This window comes from Urocampus carinirostris, chromosome 17, assembly GCF_059441175.1.
Source record: "Urocampus carinirostris isolate Australia breed hairy pipefish chromosome 17, RoL_Ucar_1.0, whole genome shotgun sequence".
Taxonomy (NCBI): domain Eukaryota; kingdom Metazoa; phylum Chordata; class Actinopteri; order Syngnathiformes; family Syngnathidae; genus Urocampus; species Urocampus carinirostris.
In genome coordinates, this window is record NC_142365.1 from 22,891,194 (window position 1) to 22,904,371 (window position 13,178).

General features: G+C 39.0%; 1 protein-coding gene across 1 annotated transcript in view; it reads left to right on the forward strand.

Moving 5' to 3' along the window:
• The window catches only part of trpv1 (transient receptor potential cation channel, subfamily V, member 1), a 28,802-nt gene extending 16,606 nt beyond the window's left edge, over nucleotides 1-12,196 (forward strand). The window contains exons 8-15 of the mRNA XM_088321347.1: nucleotides 626-721; nucleotides 804-874; nucleotides 1,928-2,093; nucleotides 2,281-2,347; nucleotides 3,165-3,487; nucleotides 5,131-5,252; nucleotides 7,996-8,120; nucleotides 10,950-12,196. Coding sequence (XP_088177473.1) covers nucleotides 626-721; nucleotides 804-874; nucleotides 1,928-2,093; nucleotides 2,281-2,347; nucleotides 3,165-3,487; nucleotides 5,131-5,252; nucleotides 7,996-8,120; nucleotides 10,950-11,038 — 1,059 coding nt within the window. The 3' untranslated portion in view covers nucleotides 11,039-12,196. The remainder of the gene's footprint in view (nucleotides 1-625; nucleotides 722-803; nucleotides 875-1,927; nucleotides 2,094-2,280; nucleotides 2,348-3,164; nucleotides 3,488-5,130; nucleotides 5,253-7,995; nucleotides 8,121-10,949) is intronic.
• The last annotated feature ends 982 nt before the right edge of the window (nucleotides 12,197-13,178 follow it).

Sequence of the window (13,178 nt, forward strand, 5' to 3'; positions counted from 1 at the left end):
ACGCAAACAGGCAATGAAACATAACTTGTGCACTTAGGACAGGAAAGGGTAGGGTAGGGTTTGGTAGGGTTAGGGTAAGGTAGGTTAGGATATAATTTATTGTCGTTGTAACATTTAAAATGCACAACAACAAAAATCTGCAAGAACATTCACAGGATAAAATACTACAGTTTAAAATGATGCACTAAAGTCAATAGTATGCACATTTAGTGATATTACATTAAAAATAAAATACCATGTAAATTTAAAAACAATAACTGAAAATTTCCTTTAAGATTAAACAATACTATTTAGACACGGTCTAGACAAAAATACTGGTATGAAGCTATGACTTTGGGGATTTTCCATTGACTTCGCTTCCATCAGTGCCCGCCCATATAGAATTTACTGTAAATGATGGTCAGCCATTTTGTCAGCACACTTGAGAAACCTTCACAGTCTCGTTCTGATCTCACAAGCCCAAAATATTATTTTTTATTTGCTTAATTATAACAAAAATTTCAATAGAACTACTCCGCCACTGCTAATTTTTAATTGTCTCGCAACCTGGATGTTGATTTAAACATGGGGAGGAAGAAAAGTCTGTCCTTCTTTACTGACTTTAAAATGTTGCCGTCATTTTCAGACACCTTTCCCTCTGGAGCACGACACTGCAGGTTACCTTTACGTTTCAGGGCAGATACTCATAACAGTCGCGAACTGCTATTTCTTTTTCATGGGGGTACGTAAATTTCCACTCAGGCTTCAAACATCATTTGATTGTGCGCATGCAACCATTATTAATTTTCATTTTTTAAACTTAGATATTAGATATGAAGAGGAAGCGACCCAAGCTGCAGACCTTGCTGATCGATGGATATTACGATATTCTTTTGTAAGTATCGCAGTTAGCGTGAGTTAGTGGGATACTGTGGAGGATCAAAAAGAACGAAAATAAATCTGATTAAAAAATATGAATAAAAAATCATTAAAGTTTATTCAGGCAGAAAAGTAAAGTGTGTTCATCAAATTAGCAAAAGGAAAAGAAAAAAAACTATTTGCACATAAATAGCTGTACAATACAATAATACAATACTTGATATTTACCCAAAGGGGAAAGGCTGAAGCTGAAGATTTTAAGTGCCCATCCCTTTTAACAATTTTATTCAGATCCATACTATCGATCCTGAGACAATAGTACGGATTTGATCTTAGACGCTGCCCTACTTTTGAACGAGATCGTTCGTAATTGAATTTGTTTGTAAGTTACTTCAGTGCTATATTTTGTATGTCCAAGGTTTACTTAAGTTTGTTTAAGGCTTTTATAAGTAATCTCTATTGTTTTGTACTAAAAAAATAAACATTTCCTAAAAGAATATGGTCTGTAAAAATAAATAAAGTTTAGCTTAACTTACTTTTGGAAGATGAGCTTCAAGAGTTAGGCCACTTCCTCCTCCATGGTAGAAAGTGGCCGAAAAAAAGCGATCCAACCATTTTCTCAACCGCATCAAGCTTTCTTATTCCACTTTCATTTCAAATGAAACGGCTCGCCTCTTCTTTACACCAACCATATTGAATGGATGCACGAGATATTAGACAATAAAAATGTCAAAGTTCTTAGCGCGCTGGAGATACAGTATAGAATATTTAAACACGAACTAGGAAGAGGAAGCAGGTTTCTTCTTTGGGGTGCATGCTGGGTGAGCTCCCACAGCACCACCACACGCCGGTAGCGGCGGAAAGAAGCACTACAGTACTGTTCTGTAGGTGCACACGATACAAAATCTAACTTACAGTAATGTCCGAATATTTTTCGACATCCCCAAAATTTATATTTTGCGTATCTACCGTTTTTCATAACTTGAATATTCGTATGTAGGGGAGAACCTGTACTCATTCAGTATGGATAATATCGATATTTCAAGTCTTACTGTGTGTCCTTTGCTAGCTTTTTGCAGGCCATCCTGTTCCTGGCCTCTGCTGGCCTTTACGTTTTTGGTCGCCAGGAGTATTTGGGCTTCCTGGTACTTTGTTTGGCTCTCAGTTGGGTCAACTTGCTCTACTTTGCCAGGGGAAGCAAACACATGGGAATCTACAGCGTAATGATACAGAAGGTATAACACATCAATACTGCAAAATAGTGAAGGGAATGATTGGTTATATATGGATTAAAGCAACAAAAAATATCTGACAAAGCGTACTGGAGCCTAAGGAATCAGCTCTTTTTAGTGAGCTGAGCTAAAAAAGCCGGTTCTCGAGAAAGACACAGAATTCCCATCACTATTGTTTTCCCCCCTGCAGATGATCCTCAGTGATATCCTCCGCTTCCTCTTCGTCTACGTCGTCTTCCTCTTCGGATTTTCAGCAGGTAAGCCAGCAACGTTTCTCGGTGTATGGTTTTCTAGAGCAAACTCATTTTAGCTCGGGGACAGATGGTAGAAAAAAACATATTCAAGAGTGTGTCTTAGCTGTAGGTTTGGGGAACTTTTGGAGGCTCACATTTAGATTACGTGGGCTGTCAGATTCAATTATAAAACTGTTATTGAGCGTTTTTTTTCTTCAATTTCGTTTTTCATCTCTAAGAGATAATCTCTCGTAGCATTTATCAACAGTGCATTTGTAAAAAGAAGAAAAGAAAATTAACAATTTAGTTCATTTTCACTACAAATCATTTAACTCCGGTGAACTCATGCAAACTAGAAAATGAAGACAGTTGCACAGAAACAAAAATATACAGACGCTCCCCTACGTATGGACATTTGAGTTACAAAAAATGGTAGATACGAACATTTTTTTTCAAGATGTCGAAAAAATCCGGGTAAGTTAGATTTTCTATTGTCTGCACCTTTTTCCGAGTACAGGACATTACTGTAGTGGTTCTTTCCGCCGCTACCAGCGTGTGGTGCTGTGAGGGGTCACTCAGCATCCACATCCGAAAAATAAATCCGGCCTTCTCTTCCTAGTTCGTGCTTAAACATTATATACTGTATCTCCAGCGCACTAAGAACTTAAATATTTTCAATTGTTGAATATCTTGTGCATCCATTCAATATGGATTTGCACTTTGAGTGGCAATTCATGGCCTTAAAATGCTTTACAAAAAAGGAATTTGATTAAATCCATAGGTTTGATACTACAGTTCTAGAGGTTACATTATCGTTATTAACATCCTCAACTTTGCTCAGCCGTGGTCACGCTCCTCATCGAGCCCCCCGTGCGGAACACCACCAATAGGGGTCGCCTTTACGGACCCCTGTCGGCCGACGTGGAGTGCATCAAACCAACCTTCCGCAACATTTCCTACACAACGCTGCAGCTTTTCAAGTTCACCATCGGCATGGGCGACATGGAGTTCACTGAGCACTACCAGTACAAGGAAGTCTTTTACGTGCTGCTCATCTTCTACATCATCCTCACGTACATCCTGCTGCTCAACATGCTCATCGCGCTCATGAACCGCACCGTGGAGAAGATCACCATGGAGAGCGCCAGTATTTGGAAACTGCAGGTAAGGATGCAAGAATCCATCCATCCATTATCTGCACTGCTTATCCTCAGAAGGGTTGCGGGAGTGCTGGAGCCCATCCCAGCTATCTTCGGGAAATAGGCAGGGGACACCCTGAACTGGTTGCCAGCCAGTCATAGGGCACACAGACACACACTACTCACTCATTCACACCTAGGGACAATTTGGACCGGCCAATTTACCTGACACGCACTGGGAGAACATGCAAACTCCGCACAGGAAGGCTGGTAGCTGGATTTGATCCCATGACCACAGAACTGTGCCGCAGACGCGCTAACCATTCCGCCTCCCTGTGGCCAGGATACAACTAAACACTATTCAAATTGGTGACTAGTTATAGACTATTTAGGCGATATCTCATATTTAGCATATTGGTTTTATTATGTGGTCAATGATAATAAACATGAGAAACATGGAAACAATGAAAAATATCTTTTATCGAACATACTGCACATTCGTAATATAATACATTAAAATAGAAGAAGAATATAATTTACTTTTATTGTCATTCTTTGTAACCATGCACACAGAAGGAAATGTCGATACACCTGACCCGTACAGTTAAACTGTAGCGAGCTGATGCAGCCGCAGCCAAACAGGGCGCCGCCATTTTAGACTCAACTTGCTGTGTTGGGAGTCATTAGGTGACCAAATCCCCCAATTCCAACCCTTAAATGCCGAGCACCAAGCAGGGAGGCAATGAGTACCAATGTTGTAAGTCTTAGGTATGACTCGGCCGGGGCTTGAACCAGTGACCTCCCAGTCTCGGAGCGGGCGCCCCACCATCTAGGCTACCGAGCTGGTTCTATTCTTCTTCTAACTGACGTTTGTTTCTTGGACTGCATGCCTGCCACCATGCTGTACTTGCCGAAGACACACCACAGGAAATGGTGCCCCTATAACTCTAGTGGTTAAGGGATCAAACCAACCAAAATAACCAACCAACCAAGTATCTCTTACATGCTGAAGAAGTACAAGCACCCGTTTCATATTATTACTATTTGGCCACTGGGTGGCCCTACGATCCTAGTGGTTAAGCGATCCAACCAACCAACTAACATGTCAGGAAAAGTCTGGCATAAGGCTTAAGCTCTTTTATAGCAAAATATACTCGTATGAAACGTACAATACATGTCATCAGACCAATATCGGCTTAAACGTTCTTTGAATATTACAGAGGCGAGTCAGACTCCATTTTGTTCAACCATCCAACTGTTCTCTTTAAATGTTGGTGCCTCACCGAGGTACTGCCATGATATGCTAGATCCGTGTTGCAAACTTTGCAGGTAGTTTTACCATTGTCCGTATCCAGGTTAAATTGCTAAGTTTTGGTACCAATAGTTATACAGAAGGCGTTATTTCTGTATGTTACCACTTGAGACTGAGACGCTGTTGCACATGAACAACTCTCACAAGAGATTATACTCGTGCAGAGATGCCTCACTCTGTTGAAAAACCATGTCTGGCAACCCGACGATAGAATGTATTGTTGACTATTTCTGTTATCAATTTTTACTAACAACATCGAGTAATTGTTGCAGCCCTAGCTAGCTACAGGTTGGCCGTTCCGTCAGTGCTCTGAACCGCTCTGCGAGTTCGATGCAGTTTTTGTTTCTTTTGGACAGAGGGCCATCACTATCCTGGACATGGAAAAGAGGCTTCCGACTTTCGCCAGGAAGAGGCTCCGCTGTGGCATAAACAAAAATCTGGGCACGGCCACGGAACCAGACCGTCGTCGCTGTTTCAGGTCAGTTTTATTTCTTGTTAAAGGGACAGTGTTTATTGTTTGACCACTAGAAGTCATAGTCTTGTGTAGTAGAACTGAAAACGAGTGCCACACAGCAAAAGGAAGATGACGAACTACGTGGACTCAAAGGGATCACGCTGCACAATTTTGCTTCTCATTTTTTGCTTGGCCTTTCAAAAGGCTTTTGTTTGGAGCACCAGTAGTAGAGAGATGGCTGACAGTTATTTTCGCTCCCTCTACCTGAGCCTTATGTTAGGTATTATTTAAATCAAAAGGTTTTGTTTATTACGTTTTTTTTAACAATAGGAGGTGTTAAATAATACAAAATGTCCCTTAAAATGTTTTGGGAGATATTGGGGCCATTTTTGGGATCAGCTATGTAGAAATAATCACACACCTTTTCCTTTTCGGCAGCAATACTAAAACTGAAGCTGTGGTGAGCTGCTAAAAGGGTTTTACTGCGTTTAAAAATAAATACAGTTTTACCAAAGTTGGATGACATGCAAATGTCTTTCTCTGGTCCATGGCACTGGATGAGTTTAGCACCAAAACATCTCCAGATGCAGCTATTGGGAGTTTTTGTCGCTTAGAAATACATCAGCTGCTCAAACTGGCCAATCGGAGCTTACTTTATTTTTACAGAGTTGTGATTGGTTGCATTGATTTTATATTCCAGGGGTGTCAAACTAAGTTTCACTGAGGGCCACATGAGCGTAATGGCTGTCCTCAAAGAGCCTGATGTCACTTTTAATTGTAACTAAATGTAATTGGCATGTAAAATACATGTAACTACTTCATGTAAAGCAATAGTTCTCTCCAGTGAAATCCTAGCCCCCCGTCACAAAATAACATTCCAATTATTAATTTTGGCATGTCTTCATAACCAAACAAAGTCAATATCTAACATAAATAACATTTGAAAAAAAGGAAATAATAAACTCTTAAAAAATCAAGAACATTTGCACAGTATGAAAGATAAAATGTACGCACTTAAAATAACCCACACCAAACAAAGTAAACACCAACAAAAATAATTTAAAAAGGTAAACATTGCACACAAAAAAAATCCCCATACTTTTAAGGCTGTAAACATGACATGTCTGCAATGAGTGTAATATAAAATTTACCATGTGCTACTGCAGCTTGTTCATCAGTGGAAGAAAGGTATTAATTTAAACCCACTATTCCTGCTAAAGTATTAACACTACTGCTACTACTATTTATTACTCTTATTCTAACATATTACTTATTAACTTGCATAAATAAAAGGTGTTACCTCTAATCGTCAATGCAGTTTTGGGGTTGGACACTATTAGACATTTTTAGCTACAGTCACAGCATTGGTTATTTCTTTGTGCCTTTGCAAACTTTTTTCCTACACTGTGAAGGCCGCAAATGTCGCTTCGATGGAGGTTTGTTTACCTCGCAGTCCAATTGTAGATGCACCTTTTTCGTCTTTACTTGTAATCCTTTTTTGCATGCCGTGTATTTTAATATGAGATATTTTTTAAGGTTCTGGTACAAATTTCTTGTGTTACTTCTGAACCTCTGACTATGCAAAAGTAAATTCTGCAACAGGCGTTTTCTTCTGTTCCACGTCCGCGTTGTCAAAACCAAAATAGGTCCAAACTAGTGATGTACTGCCCTTCTTTGGTGCAAGCTTCGTTTCCTTCTCGTTTGTTGACTCTGGGACTGTGTTTACGGAGTCCGCCATGATACTCAATGAGCTCAAACGGTGGGTGTGGCATAATGTGGTACTTGCAAACTTTGAATTGCGTTTATTGGCTTATGCTATTATTCAAACTTGCCTCTGATTGGTCGATGCTTTTAAAACAGTAAAAGTTGTGGTTGGCCAAAACTCCATCACATACTACAAAACCTTGAAAAACCGCAGTGCTTTGCGGTTTCACAACCGCACTACGTCACATCGTGATGTCGATTCGATTTCGGTTAATCATGCAGCACTAACGTGTTGTGTACAAATCGTCAAACGTTCATACTTCTGACTTCGGACTACCGCCCCCTTCTAGATAGATAGATAGATACTTTATTCATCCCAGCAGGGAAATTCACATTTCTAAATTATACAGTTATACCTCTACATCCAGGCTATAGCAAATTCAAGATATGAGATGTTATTTAAGCAAATATTTTGTTCGACATACGAGAGAAAATCTAAGGTACGACAATTTCCAAACAGTACCACTTTAATTTTATATAATGTTATTCATCTCATTACTGTATTTGTATGGTCAATTTCTATTCAAATGTGTTTCTATTGATCAGCAAGGTGTGTTTTATAGCCCATAATAAATGTTCGTAATCTTTGCATTAATACACATTTTATTGTGCCCTGTTTAGGTGTAGGGAGCAATAATGATTCATTGGACAATGCGATACAAACTAAGACCAGCTGGCGTTAAACACGAGGAAATATATGCAATGGCAAAGTGTAATTTTCAAGCAGAAACATGGCAAGTATTTAGAAGCACCATACCCAAAGTTCAAGCACTTTTCAATCCTTGAAAACACAAAATTCAACCAGTTTCAAGAACAAACTCAGTCTTTTGACTCGATTACTTTTAGACGCTCCAACTTTTTAAGCTCTCGATGGCCACATGAATTGATGTGGCAGGCCACGAGTGACACAGAATATCGGCCCTGCGGAGAGATTTTGCATCTTCTGACATTGGCAACAATGAGTGACCTCTTACTCTGAGCATTTTTCCTTCTTTCGTGGCAGGGTTGAAGAAGTCAACTGGAACAAATGGAACGTCCACTTAGGCAAAATCCACGAAGAGCCGGGCTACTCGGACTGGAATCGGCGAAAAACTTCAACTGATGATGCGCCGGTTCGGGAAAACAGAGGTACTCAAAAACAAATCGCTCAATGGGTACATTAATATTTTGGAGGTGGGATCTGGCATATGATCATGAATAGTTTCACCTACAGTGGTACCTCTTCATACAAGCATAATTCGTTCCAGAGTCATGCTTGCAGCTCGAATTACTCGTGTAACGAGCACATTTTTCCCGTATGAAATTATTAAAAACTCATTGGTGAGCTCCTGTCCTCCCTAAAAGCAAACACATATTGCTGATGGATCACTTAAACACATTGAAATAGTATTTAAACATAAAAAAACAGTAATAAGATAAATAAGATTTAACGGAATAAACTGAAAGTAAATTATGAGCACTTACTTCAGAAACAGTTGCCTTAACAAAGCGTGTGGTGAGAAGGAAGCGTGACAGAGATCAACACCTTTTAACTAATACGTTTTTCCCCGTATATATATATATATATATATATATATATATATATATATATATATATATATATATAGATATATTTACAGTGAAGAAAATAATTATTTGAACACCCTGCTATTTCTCCCACTTAGAAAACATACAGGGGTCTGAAATTTTCATCATAGGTGTATGTTTACTGTGAAAGAGATAAACTAATAAGAAAAATCCAGAAATCACAATGCACAATTTTTTAAAGATTTTAGTGTGTGATACAGCTGCAAATAAGTATTTGAACACCTCAGAAAATGAATTTGCAAATAAGTATTTGAACACCTGAGAAAATGAATGTTAATATTTGGTAGATTAGCCATTGTTTGCGATTACAGAGGTCAAACGTTTCCTGTAGTTTTTCCACACTGCAAGAGGGATCTTGGCCCACTCCTCCACGCGGATCTTTCCTAGATAAGTCAAGTTACTGGGCTGTCGCTGAAAAACACGGAGTTTGAGCTCCCTTCAAAGATTTGGAGACTGGCTGGGCCATGCTAGAACATTGATATGCTTCTTACGGAACCACCCCTTTGGTTTTCCTAGCTGTGTGCTTTGAGTTGTCGTGTTGGAAGACCCACCCATGACCCATCTTCTATGCTCTGACTGAAGGAAGGTTGTTCCCCAAAATCTCACAATATCGGCCCCAGTCATCCTTCTTTAATGCAGTGCACTCGTCCTGTCCCATGTGCAGAAAAATAAGGCATGATGCAACCACCCCTATGCTTTTGAGTAGGGATGTGTTCTTCATCCTCCAAACATGCTTAGTTGAATTGACCATAGTTCTATTTTGGTCTCATCTGACCACAAAACCTTCTCCCATGATTCATCTGTACCATCCAAACGGTCATATGCAAACTTAAGACGGTCCTTGACATGTGCTGGTTTAAGGAGGGGAACCTTTCATGCCATCGCATGATTTGAAACCATGACGTCTTCGTGTATTACCTATCGTAATCTTGGAAACGGTGGTCACACCTCTTTTCAGGTCATTGACCAATTCGTGTCGTGTAGTTCCTGGCTGATTCCTCACCTTTCTTTCACCGTGTGGTGATTGTGTAGGGCTCCACTCTGATTGAGATTGACCGTCATGTTTAGCTTCTTTGAGGTTTTAGATCAGGGGATGGTGTAATAATAATATGTGTTTGCAATAATCTGTGGTCTTTGCAGCCCCTTGAGACTCCTTGTGGTCAAGGACGTTACAAATAAACATGACTTGACTTCTTCCATTTTCTAATGATCGCTCCAACAGTGGACCTTTTTTCACCAAGCTGCTTAGCAGTTGCTCCGTAGCCCTTCCTAGCCTTGTGGAGGTGTACAATTTTGTCTCTGGTGTCTTTGGTCTTCGCCATGTTACAAGTTAAAGTCTTACTGATTGTATGGGGTGGACAGGTGTCTTTATGCAGCTACCAACCTCAAACAAGTGCATCTGATTGAGGATGATACATGGAGTGCAGGTGGGCTTCAAATGGGCGGACTAAAATGTCTTTCAGAGTCTGAATTCGAGATGATACACAGGTGTTCAAATATTTATTCGTAGCTGTATCAGACAAATACATTGTTAAACAAATCGTGAATTGTGATTTCTGGATTTTCTTTTTAGTTTATCTCTCTCACAGTGGATATGCACCTACGATGAAAATTTTAGACCCCTCCATGATTTCCATGATAAAGTGGGAGAAATAGCAAAATAGCAGCCTTGATATGTTTCTCACGGAGCCACTCCTAGGTTTTCCTAGCTGGGTGCTAGGGTACTTTTAATTCTCTCTCTCTCTTTATATATATATATATATATATATATATTCATTATATAGATATATAAATTATATAGATATATAAATTATATAGATCGAGAGAGAGACTGATCTTGTCTTGCCCCTTTAGCTCTAATCTGGGTCATCTCAGTCACTGGTAGCAAGATACCAAACAATTAAAAATTAAAAAAAAAAAAAAAAATTAAAAATTAAATTTTTAAAAAAAAAACAACATTGTCTGCCAATATGGTCACGGTTTTTAAATAGTCCATCCTGCTGTGAGTAAATAGGTCCCACGTTGTATTTGTAAGAATTATTATCGCTTAATAAAAACATTAGTAAGGGGAGCAATTGGTGGAGGTTGAAAGGTATGAGATCAATAGACTGTTGTAGATACTTAAGAACTTAATGTACGCTTCAAATTAAAGTTACTTTAACTTTAAATGAACGCAGTCAGAAAAAACATTTACAGCACGAGTTGTTGCTGGTTCTAAGCAGTCATGAGCCCTCTCTAGTGGTAGCCTCTGGGACTGCTTGTGAACTGGACTTTGCTTCATATGGCGAGCAAAACCTTTGTTGCAAATAAAACCCGTGTTTAGAGGTGCTTGTATAAGTATGTACTACTGTATTTAATTCTCGTTCACAGGTAGGAGCTGGAGAGGCTTGTTTGCTGAAATCCGAAAAGGAACACTGTCCACTGAGCAACTTTCCAGCGTGAACACACAAAATGACTGATAATAGATTTTTTTGTTAGCAATATCCAGAAAATACCCAGATCTATTGTTGGTGACCAAAAGGTGCATGTTTTCATCATGCATTGTGTTTTGCATTCTGATTGGTTTAACAGTCGCCCCACCCCTTTTTCGACCACTGCGTCAATAATGTTGCAGTCTAAGTTGTTCCATTAACTGTAGGCTTTTTGGGCCATCACTTGCTGTGGGCAAGTAGTCTGGGGGCGCCCATTCCATTATTTTGGGTAAGGATACTACTGGTTTCCATGGTTACCAGTATCATGAGAAACTGAAATCATTGTTCTTCGGTGTAAAACGTCATCCTGCTCTTCAGAGATCACCCGGACTTCAGCAAAGACTGGCAACGGCTTGTGACAATACTCGTACTAGATCCTAAATCCTAAAAAAATATTTTGTTCTAGAATTTTGTGTAGCAAATCGTACAATACGCATCACTTGTGGCTTTCATATTCCCTAGCTCTTGACAGATTAAAGGATCAAAATGTTTTTTGTCCAGTAAAGGACTTGTGTTTTGCAAAAGACAAATGATTTTTGAAGTTGTAAATAATTCAATAAGGTGGGTCCATTAAAAATAAATCAATAAAATGGTTAATTATGTATATACAAGGGCAGTACGGCTGATGGGTGCAGAGGTTCAGGGTTCAAGTGCAGCTACCCCAACCTCCCCGTGTGAAGTTTGCATGTTCTCCCCATGCTCGCGTGGGTTTCCTTTGGGCACACTTGGAATTGAAGTAGCTGTAATGTAAAAGAACATACACACGAATATTTTACAGCCCTTTTTTTTTTTTGCCCATAGTAGTTTGCATGTGTGAGTTTCCTCCGGGCCACTCTGGTTTTCTCCCACATTCCAAAAACATGCATTTCAGGTTAATTGGCCGGTTTAAATTGTCCCTAGGTGTGAATGAGCGAGTGAGTCGTCTGTGTGTCCTGCGACTGGCTGGCAACCAGTTCAGGGTGTCCTCTGCCCACTGCCCAAAGATAGCCGGGATGGGCACCAGCACCCTGCAACCCTAGTAAGGATAAGCGGTGCAGATGATGGATGGATGGATATACAGTAGATTATTCTTACTTGGCGCAAATTCACCTAATTTGGGTGACGAAGGAACAGATTTAGACTGAAAATAGAGGGAATAATCCTAACCTAAATTTTGAAATACATTTTACACATACATGTTTGCCAACACCATTTTTGCTCGATAGCAACTCAATTATGCGAATGTATGTTGTTCTTTATGTATCCTTTCTCATGTTTATTTTTTCTTGACATGATAATGGAAGGGTGTGTCTGTGATGGATATGAGCGCACATGATGCACCATCAGCAAACAGCATCTTTTCATCATTAAAGCTGCAACATGGATTAAGTATTGTGAGTTGTGGATGCATATGTAAACTGTTAGGGATACATACACAATTGTTATATATATATATATATATATATATATATAGTTAACTGTACTGATTCAGATAGATAAGTACAGTACTTTAATTTGTTTTTTCCCTAGGCAGATTTTTTGTCATTCACATGATGGAGACCAAATATCTGGATTGTGTCCTTAGTACAGTAGTTCAATAAAGCAGCAAGATTTTAATTTAACAATACAGACGTTATTTATTAAAGACATTCACATTTTTTGTTAAACAAATGATGGTTCCGGTAGTAGGGGTTTGTTCTTTGCTTTCAATGCATAATAGAATATTTAATAAGTAAATAATTCTCCTTCGCAGGTTTTGATCATTGCCGGACTATTTTGGAGAGCGACCCCCAATAAAAACAAGGGTTTATTGCATATATATTTACCCGTTTACAAAGGGCAAATTTGGGCAGGGCTTAAAGGTGGAAAGTGTATAAAGGAAATATTGCATTTTGTGTATAAGAAGTAATTTTTTGATGAAACATTTTGTTTGACATTATCTCAGCTCAAACTAATCATCAAAAGGGACAACCGTTGTTGAATACAGGTGGCCATGATTTTATTTATTGACAACTATGAACGCGATCCCAAAATAAAATGTACATTGTATTTATTTTATGTCCTTCAAAGTCCAATTCATCTTCATATACACTTGTTTCCCTCTGTTTTTTTTTTTTAATTTGTTTATTATACCTTTTAGGGCACCATT